Raw genomic sequence first — 20,418 nt, 5'->3', positions numbered from 1 at the left:
TAAATTTCAATTTCTCTAATTAAACATCCAAAGAGAGAAGATGGCATCAAATATAATTTAAATCCTACAACAAAACTGAAATAAGATTATAAAATGGTTCAGATTTTTTAAAAAAATATAAACTTTCTGAATTCCACTTTTGATAAAATTCACCTAAACCAAACAATGATTATTCTTTCAAGGGTAGGATTCTACTGACTGGGAAAGTGCATAAGAAAGCTTTCCTGAGTGCTGGAAATCATCTATGTCTTGAACTTCAAAATTGATGTTTTCTGTAGATGTAGACAAAAGTAAAAATTTATTCAACTGAACCTTTAAGTCAACCTTTATGCACATCACTGTATCTGTTATCCTTCTATTACAGAAGGAAAGAAAGAGAAGAAGGGAGGGAATGAAGGATGTGAGGGAGGAACTAACTTACCTGAAACCTGATCATCTGTTAAGCCAAACGCTGACATGACATTTTTATTGATTTCATCTTGGTTTTTTAAAGGATCAAAAGCTGACATACTCGCTGCCATAACCTGAGTAGATTGTTTTCCAGAAGAATCAGAAGCAGCAGGCTTTTCATCCCTACCATCCACAGTATCTGTGAGAGGAATAAACAAAAACTTGTTTCAATTTTATCTATATTCAGTAAGGCTTAAAAAATACAGAAGAATACATATAGTCTGAAATGTTAAGAGTAAATATCTCTGAATATAGGACCATAGATAATTTTACTTTCCTTTTTATACCTTTATTTTTAAAATCAGAAGAAAGGATCAAAAATTTAAAAAAAAACAGCTTTTTCCAAAAAATCTTATCTACCTCTTTCCCTAAGAATTACTAGATGAGAAAAAAAATTATGAGCTCCTTAACAGAGAAAAATATTTTGCCCCCTTTTTTTGGAGCCCCATGACCCATATATACATATGTATATATACACACACGTATACATATGTGTGTGTGTGTGTGTGTGTGTGTGTGTATATATATATATATGTATATATATATATATATATATATATGTATATAAATATATATGTATCTCCCATTGGATACATACTGGGTACTAATGCATCATTCTGTGAAAGGATAAAGCAGCTTCATTGAAGTTATGATATCAACTTTTATGTTTTATTTCTACTTGTCTATTTGTTCATTATTAATTGCATGGAAATCTCAAGCCAACCAATATATTAAACACATCCTTTTAATTTGCTATGTCTCCCTTAAAATACTTCATAGCAAAACATCATTTTGATTTGCTCAAAGTAACAGGTGGAAATGTATGGGAGGAGAGATGGCATGGTACTGATGAGTTGGTGACTGTTGAGGTTGGAGGTGGTTCATGAGATTCATTAAAGTATTTCTACTTTTGTCTGTTTTTCCATACTTTAATAGAAAAATAAAATTTTAAACATGAGCATAGTAAGTTTAAGTATCTTCTAAGTATTCTAAGGTATTCAATAGGCATTGGTACCACTACCGCGTGAAAGAAAAGGGGTTCAAGAACAACCCACATCTTATAAATAGGTACCTGAGCTGCTGACAGCTCAGAGCCTGGAGCCTGCTTCAGATTCTGTGTCTCCCTCTCTGCCCTCCCCAACTCGCTCGCGCTCGCTCTCTCTCTCAAAAATAAACATTAAAAATTTTTTTTAAAAAACTAAGGAAACAAAAAGAATATTGCTAACCATTTATTCAATTATCAATTTTTTTTGTCACCAAACAAGTAACTGAGTATCAGTTATTAGACCATTTCTGTGATTAAGACTCCTTTAAAATAAGTCTACAGTTATCCACCTTCCTCACCCATTTTCCTCCTCTAATTCCAAGGCTACACCCCAAGAGGACATCAGACCAAGCTTATAAATTATCCATTCTCACACTACTACAGAGTCCACTACCTGTTCAACTTTCCACTTCCCGCAAACTAAGTCCATTAGGAAACACAATACTGTATGTCCACTAGCCTACTAGTTGCTTTGCCAGGTGCTACAGCTAAGGCAACAGGTCAATCCAGTATCCAGGGTAGCCTACACATCACGTTCCTCACAGAGGAAAGAAAGTGTCCAAGAACCACTGTGGAGGTAGACCACTGAAGAACATAGATAGCCACATGTTTCTGGGTGAGGGTAAGCCACACTGTTCTAAAGACTACTGACAGCTGACTGGCAGCACTGTTTGTGGACTAGACTTTCAGTTTCTGATGTAGGGGTTTTTTTGGCTTATTTATGCTATTTCCTTGAAAAGACTATTAAGTCAGGATATGTTCTGAGAGCTTAGAAGGCAAGTAAGTGGTCAAGAGGTAAGTGATCTTATTATTAAGTACAGGAGAGGAAACAATAAATTACAAAAATAAATTTTTACAATAAAATAATTATAATAAACAATTACAATAAGATAAAATTTTAAACATGAGCATGGTAAGTTTAAGTATCTTCTAAGTATACCAACGTATTCAACAGGCACTGGTACCACTACAACCATCCGTAAAAAATAAAGCACAGGATGTATTATTAAACTCATTAGATAACTCAGATAGGACACCATGACAAGATGGGAGGCCACACAAAGGAACAATATGTGATACAATTTCTAAGATTCAGAGAACCAGTTTCAACATCTTTTCCATGAACACAGGTATGAAGTTAATAATAAACATATGAATATATGAAAATAAAGAATAAAGAGTAGTAAATTTAGTGGCAAGAAACATGTGAGAACTGAAAGGTTGTTTCACCAAATCTAAAAGCTTATAATTCTATTCTATCCCCTAGAGGAGAACATAGGCTACTATAGGTAATTTCTTCACAGTACTGGCTATACTTGTTGAATTTTGATCTAAGTTTCATAATATTCTACAGATGCTTAAATCCCCTAAAATTATATGCAAATGTTTTTGTGTCAGCATCTATGAATTCTTCTGAGAAAATCGTCAAAAGTTTTCTTCAGATTCTTGACCTAAAAATGGAGCTCATGTTTGGGGAGATAGGGTTCAGAAAAGACCATTTGCATTGACTTGAAATATAGTAAGATTCATCACATAAAGGCCAGGAAGATCTTACTATATTTCAGCACATCTCCCATATGTTCTGAAATACAGAGAGAGAACTAGAAATTACTAATCACCAGATATTTATTGAGAATCTACCACTAATACAATTCCATACAGCGAAAGAGAGGAAGAGAAATTATACAAAAAGACAGCTTTATTTACACTATAACTACTGAATTAAAAGAAAGCAAAACTCCAAAATCTAAATGGAACAGAAAAATACAATCTCTTAGAATCTAATGGCTGCAAAGGATTATACAATGCCACTTTCACACAAAAACATCTTTTATTAAGGCCCTTATACACAGTCATCCAGACTCTATAACAAATTACTCTATCATAATATAGACGGTTTTAAGCATGTAATTTGTATGCAAACACAAAAATCGTAAAAAAACAAAACAAAACGTAAGTTTGCTTTTTAAGTTCAACATCTAAGAATATTAAAAGCTGAGGAAAGCAGTTTTTTAAAATCTACTTTCAAGCCATAATACATAAATTTCAGTCTACATTTTTAAATATATTTGGCCCCAAAATGTATGTCAGTTCCAAATCTGTCAATAAATACTACTTCATCTTAATATAAACAGTACATGTCATCTGTAAAATGGAAAAAATAAGTTTTTCTTTGCATGTTTACTAAAAATTGTGTTTAAGATAAACTTTACACCTCTTGAATGTAGTAATCTTATTTTTTATTTGAAACTACTTCATATACCACGTAAAACTCATGAAATGACTGCAATTCCTCGGGTGCGTTGTTACAATGAAAAGGGTTCAAAAGAGTCAAAGGGATCTGAAAACTGACCTATTCATACACCCAGGGGTTTAAGACTAGTTGCAAAGAATCAACCAGAGAGTATTTTAAAAATGGGATTCCCAGGTCCTACTCTCTAGTAGGTCTACAACGAGATCCAGGAATTGGTAAAATACCTCTCCTGGTAATCCTAAAGAACAGCAGGTTTGAATACTAGCAGAGAGGCAGGAATAAGAAAGGGTAACAATGAAGGTGCCAACTTAAAACACACAAAAAAACAAAAAAAAAAACAAAAAAAAGGTATGAGCACATAGTATAACACTAAGCGAAAAAAGTTCAAAAACAAATACCACATGATTTCACTCATGTGGAATTTAAGAAACAAACGAGCAAAGGGAAAAAAGAGAGAGAGAGACAAAAACAAGAAACAGACTCTTAACTATAGAGGACAAACCGATGGTTACCAGAGGAGAGTTGGGTGGGGGGAGGATGGATAAAATAGGTGATGGGAATTAAGGATGTCATGATGAGCACCTGGTGACATATGGAATCGCTGAATCACTATATTCTACACCTGAAACTAATATAATGCTGTATACTGAAATTAAAATAATAAATTTTATAAATATATAAGAATAATAAAGCAGAATAAAATGGATTCACAGTCTACCATTTTCAGGAATATTGGTGGAAGGTCCTGGTTCTCCAGGTGGTTCCAAGCTATCCAACAAACGATTCACTTTATTTCGCAGTTCTATCAGCTCTCGACGGAGATACTTCACTTGACTTGATTCTAGGGGTCTTGGTTGGCCATTAACTGGAATAAAAGCATTAATTTGCTCAAAATTAGGCAACATTCTTTAAAAATCAACACAACGATAGCAATAAGGAAAGATAAATGGATTTTTTGAAAAAGTGAAAAAATCAAACAAGACACCTAATGATGACATTTAAATGAAAACTCTTTTTAAGGAAAGGATTCTTTATTACTAAAAATTTGCTTTTTGGAAAAAAAAATATTCATCAGTCTTTGTGGATGCCACATCTATGGCCTATGATCATATTAGCTTAAAAAAAGTTTTATTAGGAAAAAAATATAGTAAACTAAAACTTTAATATATTTTTAAGAGAAATGATGTACCTTCAAAAGCTCATTTTTACCACACACTGTTCTTTTTTAAGTCATTTATTTTTGAGACAGAGAAAGAGTGCATGAGCAAGTGCCAGCGTGGCAGGAGCAGAGAGGAAGGGAGAGAGAGAATCCCAAGTAGGCTCTGCACTGTCAGCACAGGGCCTGACTCGGGGCTTGAACTCAAAAACCGTGAGATCATGACTTGAGCTGAAATCAAGAATCAGATGCTTAACCAACTAAGCCATGCAGGCCCCCACCCCACACTATTTTATATTCTTAAAGTAATACAATCAATACATTATTCTAAATATATATGTTAAAAGGTGCAACATGACTGACAGTTCTATTATCCCTCTTGCCTACTTTTTGATCTAAAAAAAGAAAAAATAGCCACCTAAAATAACTGACCTAAAAAGTAACCTATTAAAAAAAATGCAGAATTCATGAATCCAAATCACCACTGTCCTTCAAAGTGGTTACTTCCAAAAGCAGTATAAAAGCCGCAAAAAGACAAAGATTATTTAATAATCATTGGGTCTTTTTTTAAATGAAGGCAATGTTACCTCATGTAACCATTCTGTCCAAATGACTTCCAACTGACTTAAAAGTAAAGAAAAAATATGAGAAATCCTTCATCCAGCAACAAAGATTGCCACCACTAAAGGTTACTTTAAAAACAAAAACAAAAACAAAAAAAAAAAGAAAAGTAACAACAAGGTTCTGAATGCACACTTCAAGACAGGAGTTCAAAAATTAAATTAAAATGCTTTATGCACTGCCAGTACACATATATACAAATTACTAAGGTAACAAATTAAAAAAGGAAATCCATTTAAATAAAGGTGCAGGGATTCTTTGTTAACTGAATTGCAAATATCACACCAGCAATAGAAGTTTTTTGAAGACAACTCACCAATATTTTACATACTGTCCATATATCTACAAGGAAGTTCAATACAATCTCCTACCTACATGAATTAATTACTGACTTTTTAGGGTATTACTAGGTTTTCTTTGATACCTAAAAAGGAGAAAAGCAGCTCCTGACAACCAGGAACTGGCCTAGTCCTGTAAGACAGACCTTAGTGCTGCCAGAAGCTGGCCTGGCACTCACAAGTAAGTTGTGGTGTTCTCTTGCTGAACATGAACAATCTCAAAGAACATCAACCATTAGAAAAGATCACTCTGTGACTGTGACAGATGGAAGATGAAAACAGCACCACTGCATAATCATGTGAGAACTCAGACAAAACAAGAACAATAACCAAACCACAAAAATGACCAACATCCCTAGCTAAAATGAGTGATGGCTGCTGTTCCACTAATTGAAGCTTTAGCCACAATTCCTCCCACCTTCTGCATAAAATTTAGTTACATACCCAATCACAGGACCATCTCCACCTCCTAACGGCATCCAATCTATAGCAAGTCCCACTTCCTTGAACCTTATCCAAAATCCTCTACCATACACCTAAGCCCTATGAAAAATCCTTTCCAATACTTTTACTGAGACACTCCATTGTTCTTCCACAGTATTCACTCTTCCTCACTGCAATGTATTTGTAGTATGCCCCTTTTCATTCCTACCATTGTTTGTGCCTTTTTTCTTAATTAATCTTACAGAAGTTTGCAAATTTGTTATCTCGTCAGAATTGATCCTATCAATTCCCTGACTTCTAGTCCACTTCTGCTCTTTATTAATTTTTCCTTGTAAGTTATTTGGGCTTACTTTGTCCTTCTTGTATAGAAGGCTACCAAATATCCCCTCAAGTTTTACTTTAGCATACTCTAAAAACTTTGTTATATAGAAGTCATAGCTAATTATTTCTAATTCCCATTATAATTTTTTCTTTTTTATGTTAAAGCATATTTTTATCCTCAAAAACCAAAAGATAACACAGACTGACGCCCATAGTGTATGTTATCTTTTTTGTCCAGTGGTTTCTAAATGAAGCCAGAGAATGTGACCTCCAGGGTATCTCTTCTCTAGAACTTACTGAAATTTGTTGGAAAAACCACTATGTGGTTAATTTTTATATAAATATCCGTATGTGCTCAAAACAATCATACCCCTTCTTAATTGCTAGATGCATAAGACCAAGCCTGTATTTGATCTGTTCAAATTTTCTCTATCCCTACTAATTCTGAGCCTGCATGATTTACCAGTTTCCCAGAGAAGAGTAATACAAGCTCTCCCATGATTGTGAATTTATTTTTCCTTAGGGAAAATCTATGGCTATGACGTATAAGTGTTCAGAATTATTATATACTCCCAGTGAATTATGCTTTTTATCACTATGAAGTGACTATTACTAGGGAATTTTTTAGTCCATTCTGTTAGTATTCCTAACTAGGTTTGAGTTTGTCTAGTATAATATTAGCCCTTTACTTTCAAACTTTGCATCATAATATTTCAGTATGTCTCTTATAATAAGCATGTAATTAGATCTGGTTTAACTCCAATAAGAGTCTTTTAACATGTACATTTAGTCCATTTGTGTGCACTGTAGTTAGTATTTTATACTATATATTTATCAAGCTTTCTCTCTGCTTCTTTTCCTCATCGTCTAGTGAACCAAGTAGGTACTCTGTTTCCTTCTTTACCCTTAGTCGGTTAAGCGTCCAACTTTAGCTCAGGTCATGATCTCAGTTCGTGAGGTTGAGCCCTGGGTTGGGCTCTATGCTGACAGCTCAGAGCCTGGAGCCTGCTTCAGATTCTGTGTCTCCCCCTCTCTCTGTCTCTTCCCTGCTCGCACTCTGTCTCTCTCAAAAAAATGAATAAATGTTAAAAAAAATTAATATTTTAATTCCTGGACACCTGGGTGGCTCAGCTGGTTAAGCATCCGACCTTGGCTCAGGTTATGATCCCACGGTTCTTGGGTTCAAGGCTTGTGTCCAGCTCTGCACTGACCACATGGAGCCTGCTTCAGATTTTCTCACCCTCTCTCTCTCTGCCTGTCCCTGACTCACACTTTCTCTCTCAAAATAAAGAAATAAACTTTAAAAAAATGTAATTCCTATCATCCTTTCCTGTCTTACATATAATTAATGATCAGGACTTTTGTCCCATCTTTTTATATTTCTAAAACTATTGTTGTTGTTGTTTTTTATTATCAGTGCTCATTTAAATTTACATGTTGACAAGTTTATTTGCTCACAATTTCTTGCAGGTTTCACCATTCTTCTGGACTCAATTTCCTTTTTGCTAAAGAACTCTTTTATTCTTTTAACAGGGTCCATGAGTGGTAAATCCTCAGTCTTTTTATTTTTGATGTTTTTTTCTCCCTTTATTCCTTAAGTGTAGCACACTATAGAAAGCTACTTTTCCAGATTTTTTTTCTGAACAGTTGGAAGATGCTATTCTACTGTCTCTGGCTTCCATTATTACTATGAAGAAGTCTACCAAAAGTCTAATTGCTTGCTAGATGATCAGTCTTATTCTTTCAGGCGACTTTAAGATTATCTTTTTGCCTTACATATTCTCCAGTTTTGTGACAATATATCCAGGAGAGTTTTGTTTTTACTTACCCTGCTCAGGACTACTTTTCCTCCTGAATCCGAATTTATATCTTTTATATAATTCTGAAAATTTCTTTAGCCACTACCTCCTCAAATATTTCCACTCCCCCATTATATCTCCTTCTTTAAAGTCTTAATGGAAATAGGCTGGACTTTCTTATTCTTAAATTCTATCTTATATTCTTCATCTCTGTTTTGGTGCTTTATTCCGTAATTTCTTTAGACTACCTTCTAGTTCAATAATTCTCTCTTCCACTGTGACTAATCTATTTTACCTCTCCTCTTTGTATTTAATTTGAATGATTATACTTTTCATTTCCAAAAGTTATCTTGATTTGTTTTTAAAATCTGTTTATCCTTTTTTCATAGTGCCTTGTTCTTACATTCTTATTTCTTTTACATCTAATAATTTTTAATATTATTTTATAGATGACCACTTCTATTAACTGCAAGTTCTTGGAAGTCTAACTGCACTATTAGTTGTGGCCATTGTTTCTGGCCTACATGGATTGTTTCACATGTCTTACAGTTCAAAACTCTAAGTTCATCAACAGGATTTTGTCTAGAAGCAGCCCATGACCTGGATTGAGAACTTACTCTAAGAGATTTCTGCCTTTACTTCTTACCTTTTTTTATAGTAGTATCTGTGCTTGTGAGTTCCCCATCTTTGAAGACAGTTTAAATTTAAATCCAACCCACCTAGCAACCATGGTTAGAAATCCTCAAGGGAGCCTTTACAAACCCAACAGCTTCAGGTTATGAGAGTTTCCTGTATCAATTCCTTGATTTTTCCTGTACCAACAGAGAGGTATTTTTCTTTTACAATATTCTTTTTTAGGGGTGCCTGGATGGCTCAGTCAGTTAAGCATTCAACTCTTGATTCCAGCTCACGTCATGATCACAGGGTTCATGAGTTCAAACCCCATGTCAGGCTCTGTGCTGATAGTGCAGAGCCTGCTTGGGATTCTCTCTCTCCCTCTCTCTCCCTCCCCCTCCCCCCACCACGTGTGCATGCATGCTCTCTCAAAATAAGTAAAACTTAAAAAAAAAAATTCTTTTTTAGAACACCCCACTGAGGGTCTAGGACCCAAGGCCTCTACTATGTAGACACCAAATGACTAGTCTTTAGACTATGCAGAATAAAACCTTGACCATTAACACCAAAAGCACACCAAGTCTCACCCTTTGGTACTACTGGTCCCAGTTTTTAATTTCATCTGTCTTTTGGTCTCTGGACATTTCTCTTACTCTCCTGAGCAACTTCAAGTATATATTTCAAAAAACACATTTATCATAGTTAATCTAAAACGTCCTCAGTGTCTCTGGAAGGAAGATTTTCAGTTTATTGAACCTTCCTGATAGCTGGCTGCTAGTGGTTAAGTATTTTAGATTCAATACTGTGCAGTGATACCTTTTATTTAAAAATTTCTTAAACAGCTTTTGTTATTAGCATTTTAAAATCTAATTAACATTCACCCTTCCTACATGGAGATGAAATAGATACAAATTAAACCAACTGGCCCACATCAGGTTTCATGAACCAAAAGGTTCAGTGTCACGTAACTTATTAAAAAATGCTAAACAAAACATCTAGAAAAAAGGCCCAGATTTTATTTTTCACATAAGCATGCTACCACTTAAACTCTGTAATCATTTCTATCTTATCTTTTAAGAGTTCTACCTCACAAATCTGTTACTGTCTACAAGAATACAAAATCTAAAAGATTAAAATTAGTCTTGTATTTGCTTATTTTTTTTTTAATCAAAACTACTTCTAATTTAATCTTTACTCCTTAAAAAATAATGTCTACAGTCTTAGGCCTATATGTTAAGCTCTGAGAATAAGTAAAAACATGTTACATTTATGGAAAATAATTCTATATTCTCAGAGTACTAAGAACTTAATATAATGAATAAATTTAATAAATTTAAAACTTAATAAAGGTAGTTTCAATACTGCAATTACTTTCAATCCTGGAAATACTTCTATAAGTGGCACCCATTACTATGTAAGATACTGAGCAGATGGAGATTTTAAATGTGACTACTTTCTATTAATCTTCGGGAAAGAAAAAAAGAATATAGGCAGGCCTAATAATTCAAAACTTCAGATACAGCTGAAAAAGTTATCGCTTAATTCTGAGTCTTTAAAAGGAGAAAAGCTAAAAAAGTCTTCAACAAAAACACAATGGATAAAATAGTAAATTTATTAGAAGATTTACCACTTACCAAATAACGTCAGTTTCAGTATTCTACTACACTGAATTGCAAAAGAAAGGTCAGAACTATCAAAAATTGTTATAAGGTCTCCATCTGGAATTAAAAAAAAACAGAAGTGAGTTTCAGATTTGTATCAGTAATAAACTAGGATATACATTAAGTTAAAATTGAAAATGTAGATAACAGAGCATAATTAGAATGTCCCATAAAAACCTTAAACATTAAAGGATCTAGGAAAGATGCATCTGTTCAAAAGAATATCAATTTTGCTTATTACTTTTATAGCAAGGCTATTTATCATATCCTCATTAAGAAGAGCCAAAACATAGCTAAGATTAACATATGACGATCCTTTACAAGTCACCAGGGCATTCATGGTAGCAATATAACAAATTATTGGTTTAGACTGAAATCTTTCCATTCCAAAAAATTTAAATATATTTATCAAATGTTAAAGAAATAAAGATTCTCAGTGTTCAAAATGTAATTCTAAGTACAGTAAAACACCACTGACACAAATGTAGAGGAAGCTATTATAGCAGTAACTAAAAGGGTCACTGACCATTTTGATACTAAGATGAAAACTATCAACTCTCCTTAGAAAAAATACTCATATACACAAGATTCTATAATCTCCGAGATCTCAAAGTTAAAGAATATTATAATCGGCATATCAGCTGCTTGTTTCAAAAGTTTTCAAAGGGCTCAGGGAAAATGTTCTCTGGAGAGAAAAAGAACAGAAAAGCACCCAGAGGCAAGGAGTTGGGTCAGGAGCCTCTACTGGCTATCTTCACAGACACAGCTGGGTTGGAGAAGGGGAGTAAGGATGGTAGTTCTGTCCTGGGGAGGCTGCTCCAAGGATGCTCTGCTACACCAAAAACACTGACTAGACAGTTTTAGTTTGAACAAAGCTGGCAACAAAAGCCATACCTGAAGATTTTGTCACTATTCTTAGATCTTTATAAGATCTAAGATCTTATAACCAGACCCACTTCTTATAACATATCTAATGTTCAGACTTCAGAGATTTTACTCATAAATATATTTTTAATAAAGTATATATATATAAACAGAAAACCTTCTGTAACTGCCTTTTTTATTTTCTGAATTTCACAACAGAAATATATGATGGCAAGAACTTTACCTAAGCCAGTCCTCCACCCTAATTAATACCTAACAGTCTATACAATTACCACAAGTAGCACAAATCTGTACAATTCAAAACACTTAGAAACTGTGAAAAACAAATCCAATGTGGTAACTAGATGTAGAGGACAAAATTTCAACACTGAAGATACCCTTAAGTTAGGGGTCCATAAAGTGAGACCAATGGTCAAAAATCCCTGTTTATAGGACTATGAACCAAGAGTGGCTTTTACATTTTTTTTATAAAGGTTTTTAAAAAAAAGGTAGATGAAATAGAGACTTAATATGACCCACAGTGCTAAAATATTACCTGATCTTTTAGAGAAAAGTTTACCAATCCTTGCCCTAAACAAAAATAAGGGATTTAAGAGAAAGCCAGGTAAATAGTGAGGTCAGTTTAAAATATACAAGTTTGAGGCAAGAGCATAGCATCTCAGATAAAATGAAAGCTGTTAAAAATTTGAGTTCTAAAGTGAAGAAAAAGAACAAATTGACCAAATTAAGGCACACACTTGGAAGTCAAAAAGGTGAAAGTCAACATATTAGAAGTAGATGAGATTGTATTAGGAAAGAGAATGAGAAGCAATTGCTCTCTTTTACCATCCAGGTGACTCTCAAAATTAGTTTTGGGTACCATTAGATCATACTTTGTAAAAAAAAAAAAAAAAAAATTACACCTGTAGCTAAATGGCCAGCTAGCTGATTGATCATCAGTGATTTCTATTTTTATATTTCCTTTCCATAGTATACGTTGTTGGAAAGTGGGCCAACCAGGGACATACTCCAAGCTACTGACAGTTCAGCAGAGCCATGTGATGGGGTCTGGCCAGCTTGATGTGAACAGAAATGATAAACACTACCTCATGGCCCAGGGAGTACAATCCCTCATGTAATCCTCTATACTCTGTCTTCATCTATCTGCCTGCTGGATGTTAATGCTCAAGGTGAGCTTGCAAGCCATGTGTTGAACATAACACAGCTTCTGTCAACCTGGGCCTTTGAATGATCTCTTGAGTGTTAAACCACTGAAATTTTAAGATTTCTATTATTAACAGCAGGCATTACTTTAAGCCAGCACACCAAGAGACAGGGAAACGGCTGTTAGTGATAAGAAAACTGGGACAGTAGTGTCAGAGATGTTAAGGGATAAGAGTTATTTTTAAAAGGATGGTATGGGGGTAGCAATGCCAAGTATAAAGATCAAGGTGAAACAGACTGGAAATAAATTCAGCAGAAAGAAACTGGTAACCACCTAAAGTACAATTTCAGTAGAGATGTTTACAAAGAAGAAGGTTTAAAGAAGATGAAATAAAGACAGTCTATGATTTTAATTCCACTGTGTGTCTGATGCAACATCTGTCATATAAAACCCATTGCCATAAAAACAGTTTTGTGGTCAAATGAGTCTAGGGACACTGAATACTATAAACAGACAATGTGTATCAGCAATATTACGATTATTATTCCTGCAGTAAAGAAACACATTTCTGTTTCAACCAGCTTTCTCACACTTAGTTGACCATGAAAACATTTTTCATCCAATACCTACTGATACCTCTTTCACTTTGGGAAATATGAGTGAAAGTTGGTTTTAAAAGCAAAAAGGAAGCCAAAATTGCATGAGCAGAAAAGAAAAAAAATGCTTGTAAAAATATTTGTGAAAGTGGGGCACCTGGGTGGCTAGGTGGGTTAAGCTGTCCTCTCTTGATTTCAGCTCAGGTCACGATCTCATGATTTGTGAGACTGAGCCCTGTGTTGGGCTCTGTGCCGATAGCATGGAGCCTGCTTGGGATATTCTCTCTCACCTCTCTCTTTCTCTCTTTGTCCTTCCCCCACTCGCAGAGGTGCACACGCACACACTCTCTCTCTAAATAAATAAACTTTAAAAATATATATTCTGTGAAAGTGATCTATTACTAAAAACCCCATTTTTAATAATAAATCACTTAGCTATTTTTAACTTATAAAAGAATTATAATCAGCTACATATATATCCCATTAAATAAAGTGGGTACTCAATTATGACAGAAGGGAAATTTATAATGAGCTATTCAATAAAAAATAGGCAAAAGAACACATACAATACTTAGACTTTTAATGGCTAACTTTAGAAACAATCTTACCTTCATCTTTATACTTTATTGTAACTTCGTCATTACTCAGAAGTTTTCCTCTGAAAACTCGCTGCATCATTAGCACTAATTCATCATAAGTAATATCTTCATTATGAATGGGAATTCGTCGAATATCCTCCCCAAGTTGAGCTTTGATGATCAGCTTCCCACTTAGGTCCAACTGTCCATTCATGGTGGACTCCAGGATGTTGCGTATATACAACTCTAGGGAAAGACTGATAAAATGGTTTTGGTGATTAAACAGCTCTAAAAACATTTCTTAAAAGTTGAAAAGCAGGGCGCCTGGGTGGCTCAGTCAGTTAAGCATCCGACTCTTGATTTCGGCTCAGGTCATGATCTCACAGTTCGTGAGATCCCGGCCAGTGTAGGGCTCTGTGATGACAGTGCAGAGCCTGCTTGGGATTCTCTCTCCCTCTCTCTCTGCCCCTCCCCTGCTCATGCTCTCTCTCTCTCTCTCTGTGTCTCTCTCAATATAAATAAACTTTAAAGAAAAAAAAGTTGAAAAGCAAAACTACTATTGGAATCTAAGAAATTCTGGTCTTCAAAAGAGATCTACTGTTCCAATGTTACCCCATTCATCATGTTAAAATGGAGATAACTTCAGTATGTGCATAAGAAAACAAGTTTCATTATTTTCGGCAATTATTATTTTGCCCATATACCTAACCACCTATCTGCCATTACCATTTAGATTTCTAATTTAACATGTCCGAAAACAAACTCCTGATCCTCTCCCCAAAATCTGCTTTTCCTGTAGTCTTCTCCAACTCAGTGACAATTTCTTTCTTCTAGGTGTTCAAGATTTAAAAGAAAAAGAAAAAATAAGTCCAAATAGCCAATAATCTAGTTGCTACTACCTTTAAAATATCTCTATATTCCAATCACTTCAGTAACTTTACCTCTACCAGCTTGATCTAAAGCTCTTGCCTGCATTACTGCACAAGACTCCTCTTGCCTGCATTACTGCATAAGACTCCTAACCAGTCTGCCTTTTTACCTTTGTCCACTTTTAATCTATTCTCAAATTTAGAATCATCCTGTTGAATAAAATCTAATGTCACTCTGCTTAAAATCTTCCAATGGATTCGCATCTCAGTTTCAATAAAAGCCAGAACTACAAGGTCATGATCTGGCCTCTGGCCCCTAGCCAAGTATTTAACCTCATTTCCTACTTCTCTCCCTGGTTACACTGCTGCACCCACACTTTAAGTTCTCCTTCTCAATTCAAGGCTTTGCACTTGCTGTTCCCTTTGTCATGAGCCCTTTTCAAAACTTACATGATTCAGATCTCAGATCAAATCTTCATTTCTCAGAGGTTTGCCCTGACCATCTAAGCTAAAATGGATCTTCTTTCACTTTCTTACCCTGCTTCAATTTTCTTCAAAGCACTTATCACTCCCAGACATTAAGAATTAATTTTGTATTGTCTTTTCCACTAGAAAGTAAAGAAGTAAATGGTTTTGTTCATTGTATTCCTGAGCCCAGAACAATACTGGTCTAGCACATGGTAGTCATTCAATTTTGTTAAATGAAGAATACTGGCTTTCACTCTATATTAGCCTGTAACTAAATGCTAACTCTAAAGAGAAAATCATGTGTGAACACTAGAGTCTGAAATGTTTCTCTCTAAAATAAGACCTCACTAGTATTTTCTCTAATTTTCCTATCTATTTTGGGAACTTGAGAAAAGACAAATGAATGACATCCTCTGGAGCTTTCTAGTAAGAATGTCCACTATTGTCTCTTAATATTCTATACCTCACCCCTCCCCAAACCTGAGTGGCTGTGTATGTTTAAATTGCATTTTTTAAATTTTTTAAAAAGTTTTTTAATGTTTTTATTAATTTTTGAGACAGAGTGCGCACGTGTGCGAGCAGGGGAGGGGCAAAGAGAGGGAGACACAGAATCCGAAGCAGGCTCCAGGCTCCGGCCCACAAACTGCGAGAGCCCAACTTGGGCTCGAACCCACAAACCGCGAGATCATGACCTGAGCCGAAGTCGGCTGCTTAACCAATTGAGCCACCCCAGCGCCCCGTTTAAATTGCATATTTTAAGAAAGAAATAAGATAATGTTAGAGAACTAGCCACTAAATACTAATTTGCTACAAAATTTTCCCTTCCTGGGTTTTACTTTCATCTTAATTTTAGGTATTATTTCAGAGTGATTATCCTGTAACGACACTAATTCTAAACTCAAAATATACTATGAGGTCTCTAGTAATTTACATGGTTACTATAGAGTTCTAGAAAATACAGTTACAATTAAATAATGTGTTAATAGCTCTTCTTCTCAAGGTCTATCTCTTGTTTTCAAGACCAAAATGTTCTTAAATACATCCACAACTACTGAGCATTTCCCTAGCTTCAACTCCCCACCTCCTCCTGCCCACCCCCCCCCCCCCCCCCCCCCCCCCCCCCCCCCCGCCAAATGATCTTATTTAAAGTGCCCTACAATCTCCTACTGGCCACACTGTAGTTTCAACCTCATGTTTTACTACTGGCAGCTGGTTTTTCCTCTTAATTTGTTAACATCATACCGACTTTTCATGCTTCTCTACAATCATTCTACAGTTTTCATACCTCTCTACAATTATTTTTCTTGGTATGAAAACACCCCACCTACCCTCCAACACATCACCCCTTCAAATACCTGGAGAAAGTTTTCAGGAATCCTAAGTCATTTCATGAATATTACATATAAATGCCCTAATATTCTTTCATATAAATGTCCTATGTTCTTCCAACTATTCCTTAAATGAGTGTCTCTAGAACTCCTTGCCATATTCTGAACATTTTAATAATTTCTTTCTTTTTAAATTTAGAAATACTCTTTTTCCATGATGCAGTGACCCACAAATCACAGATGGCTTGGAAATAAACTTCCCAGTTAATGCAACAGATTTTTTAATTATGCCACTTAATGAGGACCCAAAGTCAGCCCTTGAAGGCCTGTATCCTCAGATTATCCCTTTTTCAGCAGGATGTAAATTCAAACTCCCTTTAACCTAACATTAAATACCCTCCACAATTTGCCCTTCCCCTTGTTTCTTTACACTCTTTTTTTCTTTTTTGTACTTGTACTGTATTTTACAGCTATATTAATATTTTTAAATGGGGCATTAAATACTGAATCTAACACTTTAAGTCAGTTCAGAACAGAGTGGATTGTGTTCCTAAATCTGGATGCTAAGCTTGTCTTAATTTAAAATCAGAATAGTTTTCTTTACCTGACAATTCTCACAATGAACTTCTCATGAACACTATGATTAACTGAAACCTCCATACAACCTCTTACCTGTTAGCCAAAGCACTTTCTATAGTCAGGAAACATTTACTTAATACCTACTATGTGCCAAGCTCTGAAGTATAATTACTTCAACAAAATGGTAAAGATTCCACCTTGCTCACCTTACAGTCTGAAAGTAATAAAGAACTTCAGTAAATCAAGGTATGTTACTTCCTCCTACCCAGAGGATGCATAAGCCAGCAAGAACATAGTTAAGGACCAGGGTTTAGCTTCAGCAACACGTTATTATCTACTCTTACCAGCACCTAGAATAGTGCCGGACATATAGTAGGTATTTAAAGACTTGTTTTTGTTCTCTGAACAAAAGATGAATAGGAAATAATAAATTTCTGATAAGGGATCGGGAGAAGAAAGCTGAACTGTTAGGGTCGGTTCCTAAGTCGGACCTTCACACTGTACCTCCTTTGAAGTGATTTCCCGCAACAGACATACTCCTAATTAAGAGAAATTTCCAACATCAAATTAACTAATAGTATGTTTTTTTATAGGGGGGGGGGGAGGATTATGCAGTATTCATTTCCAATGGATCTGAAAACTTTAGTCTCTTTTCCTTTTATCTGCCATGTTTGCCTGCAAATTCACTTATTCCTTGGTGTTTCCCATGCACTGTAAACTCCCTGTGGCCAGGAACCAAAGCTTCTTTCCTAAGGCCGTCCCCAGTTTGTGCAGCCATCTCCTCAAGCCACGTACACAACTATCACAAAACTAAGGACACTACAAAATTCTCCCTTTCAGGGGAAATCCCATCCCCAACATTTTCTTATGGAACAGAATTCAGGTCCTCTTTGTCTCTAACTCCAGTCACTAGGCAGAGCCTAGTAATGAATGAACTACCAACTGCCAGGACTGCTAGTGAGATCCTTACAGTATTTTCTTCTCCCATCTTGTCCATACCCCACTCCCTCTGAGGTCCAGAAAGGACACAGACACTAATTTACCAAGTCCTCCAACAGGAACACTGTTTTCAGCACTGAAGAATAAAGTGACATGCCCAAAGACACATAAAAAGCCTGCCTCGAACCAGAATCCAGGTTCAGTGGCCAAACCTCCAGCTCCTCTAATCCTCTGAGTTGAGCCCGCTCAAGTTCAGAGGGGCCTGCTTAGGCACCTCCACAGGGTAGCAATTTTCCTTAAGAAATTCTAAGCAAAAGCAACCCTTGATTACTACAAAGAATCCAAGGAGCCACAAATCCTGCCTGACCAGTAAGATGGTAAAGATTCCCACTACCAGCCCCGTGACCTTAGGCAAGTACCTCTCCAAACCTCACAAAATAGGAATAATAATATCTAAATTTAAAGGATCTCTAAATTTAAAGGATCCTTGTGATGATTAAATGATATTATGCATCTAAAATACTTACTACAGGGCACAGTAAAGTAAACTTAAAAGTTCGCTATCATCATCACTATAAAACCGGGTTGGGCCTCCAGACGGCGCTCGATTAAACCCTGACACAGCTAAGGAACAAGGTTCCTCTTAAGTGACCCCAATAAACTTACTCCCATAGGCTCTATTCTTCACCCATCCAAGCCCCTCTGGGGGTTAGCTGCTCGACCACCCCAGGCCTCACAAGCCCCCTCCTCTCCTCTCCCTCGGGCAGTCCGACCCGTTGGAGGCCAAGAGGAATCGAAGCAAGAGCACTTGCCGGCCCAAACAACCCCCAGAGACCCCCGAGGCCTGCCCCCCTGCCACGGTGGCCTGCGGGACTCCCATCCCCCCCCTCCGGGCCCTCCCCTCCCCAGCGCGAGGGCCCTCCTGGGCCCCAGCCCCTTCCCACAGCCCCCCTCCGGCCCCACCCGCCGGGTACCCGCTGGTTCGAGCGAGGCCCTCCCAGCGCTTCCTCGTCTCCCCGCCCGCCTTGTCGATTGAGCGGCCGCGCCCCCGTCCCCAGCGGCCATACCGGCTTGCCGAGGCCGCCGCGGCTGCCTCTCCGCGGGTCTCCGATGACCGGACCCGTGCGAGGCCGCCGGCGCGTTCTGGGGCGTCGTGAGGAGGCTGCGGTCACGGCCCACTCCGGTGCCCTCCGCCGGCGCCGCCGCACCTCGCTCGCAGGCTCGCGCCGGCCGCGGCCAATCGCACAGACCCACCAAGCCTAGCGAGATCTCAGGCCCAGTACGTGGCAGGTGGGGGAAGAAGAGGGGCGGGAACAAGGGAAAAAAAAAAAAAAAAAAAAAAATCTGTCCTTTCGCTCCGCCTCACAGCAAGCAGGCAACCCAGAACGCATGCGCAGAGGCCGAGGCGCGGGGCGGGTAGTGCCCGAACCTGCGTGGGCCGAAGTCTCTGCTTTCTCACTGGATGACCGAGTGTGGCAGCGTATGCCGACGGGTGCACGCATGCGCGAGGCGTGACCAGGCACTTCCGGTTTTCCTGGAAGCTTGAAACCCGTCCGTCGCCTGTTTGTGAGGCGTGGTTTGCTGTTTTGGACTCTGATAGACTGTTGAAAGTGGGCATTTGTTCAAGTTTGGGTGGCTTTTGTTTTGTTTTGTTTTTAGTGACCATTGTACTTCTAGTCATGTCTCGAAAAAACGAATCCTTTTCCCGCCTTCCACAAACTCATTCATTCTTATTGGGCACCTACGCACTGTGTTGGGAATGGGGATGAATCAGTTGGTGAGCAAGGGGTTTCTAGTAGCGTTTACGAGACAGGACAAACCTGTGAGTGTGTAAAAGGTAAAGTCTGGAAAATTAAGGTTACTAAGGATTCCGGATGCCTTTTGGGAAGATAAGGCAGCGTGCACTATTTACTCTTTTCCTTCTCTCTTTATCTAAAGCATTTGTTTTAAATACGCGTATTTTTGGGGCGCCTGGGTGGCTCGGTCGGTTGAGCGTCCGACTTCAGCTCAGGTCACGATCTCACGGTTCGTGAGTTCGAGCCCCGCGTCAGGCTCTGGGCTGATGGCTCAGAGCCTGGAGCCTGCTTCCGATTCTGTGTCTCCCTCTCTCTCTGCCCCTCCCCCATTCATGCTCTGACTCTCTCTGTCTCAAAAATAAATAAACATTAAAAAAAATTTTAAAAAAAATACGCGTATTTTTGTAAGAAGTGCCCTGGCTCAGACTGAAGTCTACATTTTTAGGGGGGAGGTAGTGAAATCTAAGGGTAGGAGGTGCTATTTTAAAAGTTGCAAGTAGTTTTTGCTGCCTATGACAGAAACCAAGCAGAA

At 37.3% G+C, this 20,418-nt stretch overlaps 1 protein-coding gene across 4 annotated transcripts in view; it reads right to left on the bottom strand.

The window, feature by feature from the left end:
- TFG (trafficking from ER to golgi regulator) overlaps nucleotides 1-19,397 on the bottom strand; it is a 32,845-nt gene extending 13,448 nt beyond the window's left edge. For 2 of the 4 annotated variants that reach the window (XM_060640160.2, XM_060640163.2), the window contains exons 1-5: nucleotides 19,158-19,397; nucleotides 13,938-14,164; nucleotides 10,678-10,761; nucleotides 4,468-4,614; nucleotides 422-589 (exon numbers count right to left, since the gene is read on the bottom strand). In XM_060640160.2, the coding sequence (XP_060496143.1) occupies nucleotides 422-589; nucleotides 4,468-4,614; nucleotides 10,678-10,761; nucleotides 13,938-14,121 (583 nt within the window). In that variant the 5' untranslated portion in view covers nucleotides 14,122-14,164; nucleotides 19,158-19,397. The remainder of the gene's footprint in view (nucleotides 1-421; nucleotides 590-4,467; nucleotides 4,615-10,677; nucleotides 10,762-13,937; nucleotides 14,165-19,157) is intronic. The other 2 variants (XM_060640159.2, XM_060640161.2) reach the window with 1 other exon arrangement.
- Between the last annotated feature and the right edge of the window lie 1,021 nt (nucleotides 19,398-20,418).

This window comes from Panthera onca, chromosome C2 (genome assembly GCF_046562875.1).
Source record: "Panthera onca isolate mPanOnc1 chromosome C2, mPanOnc1 haplotype 2, whole genome shotgun sequence".
NCBI lineage: Eukaryota > Metazoa > Chordata > Mammalia > Carnivora > Felidae > Panthera > Panthera onca.
The sequence above is the reverse complement of the archived record's forward strand: the minus strand, read 5'-3'. Positions and strand labels throughout refer to the sequence as shown.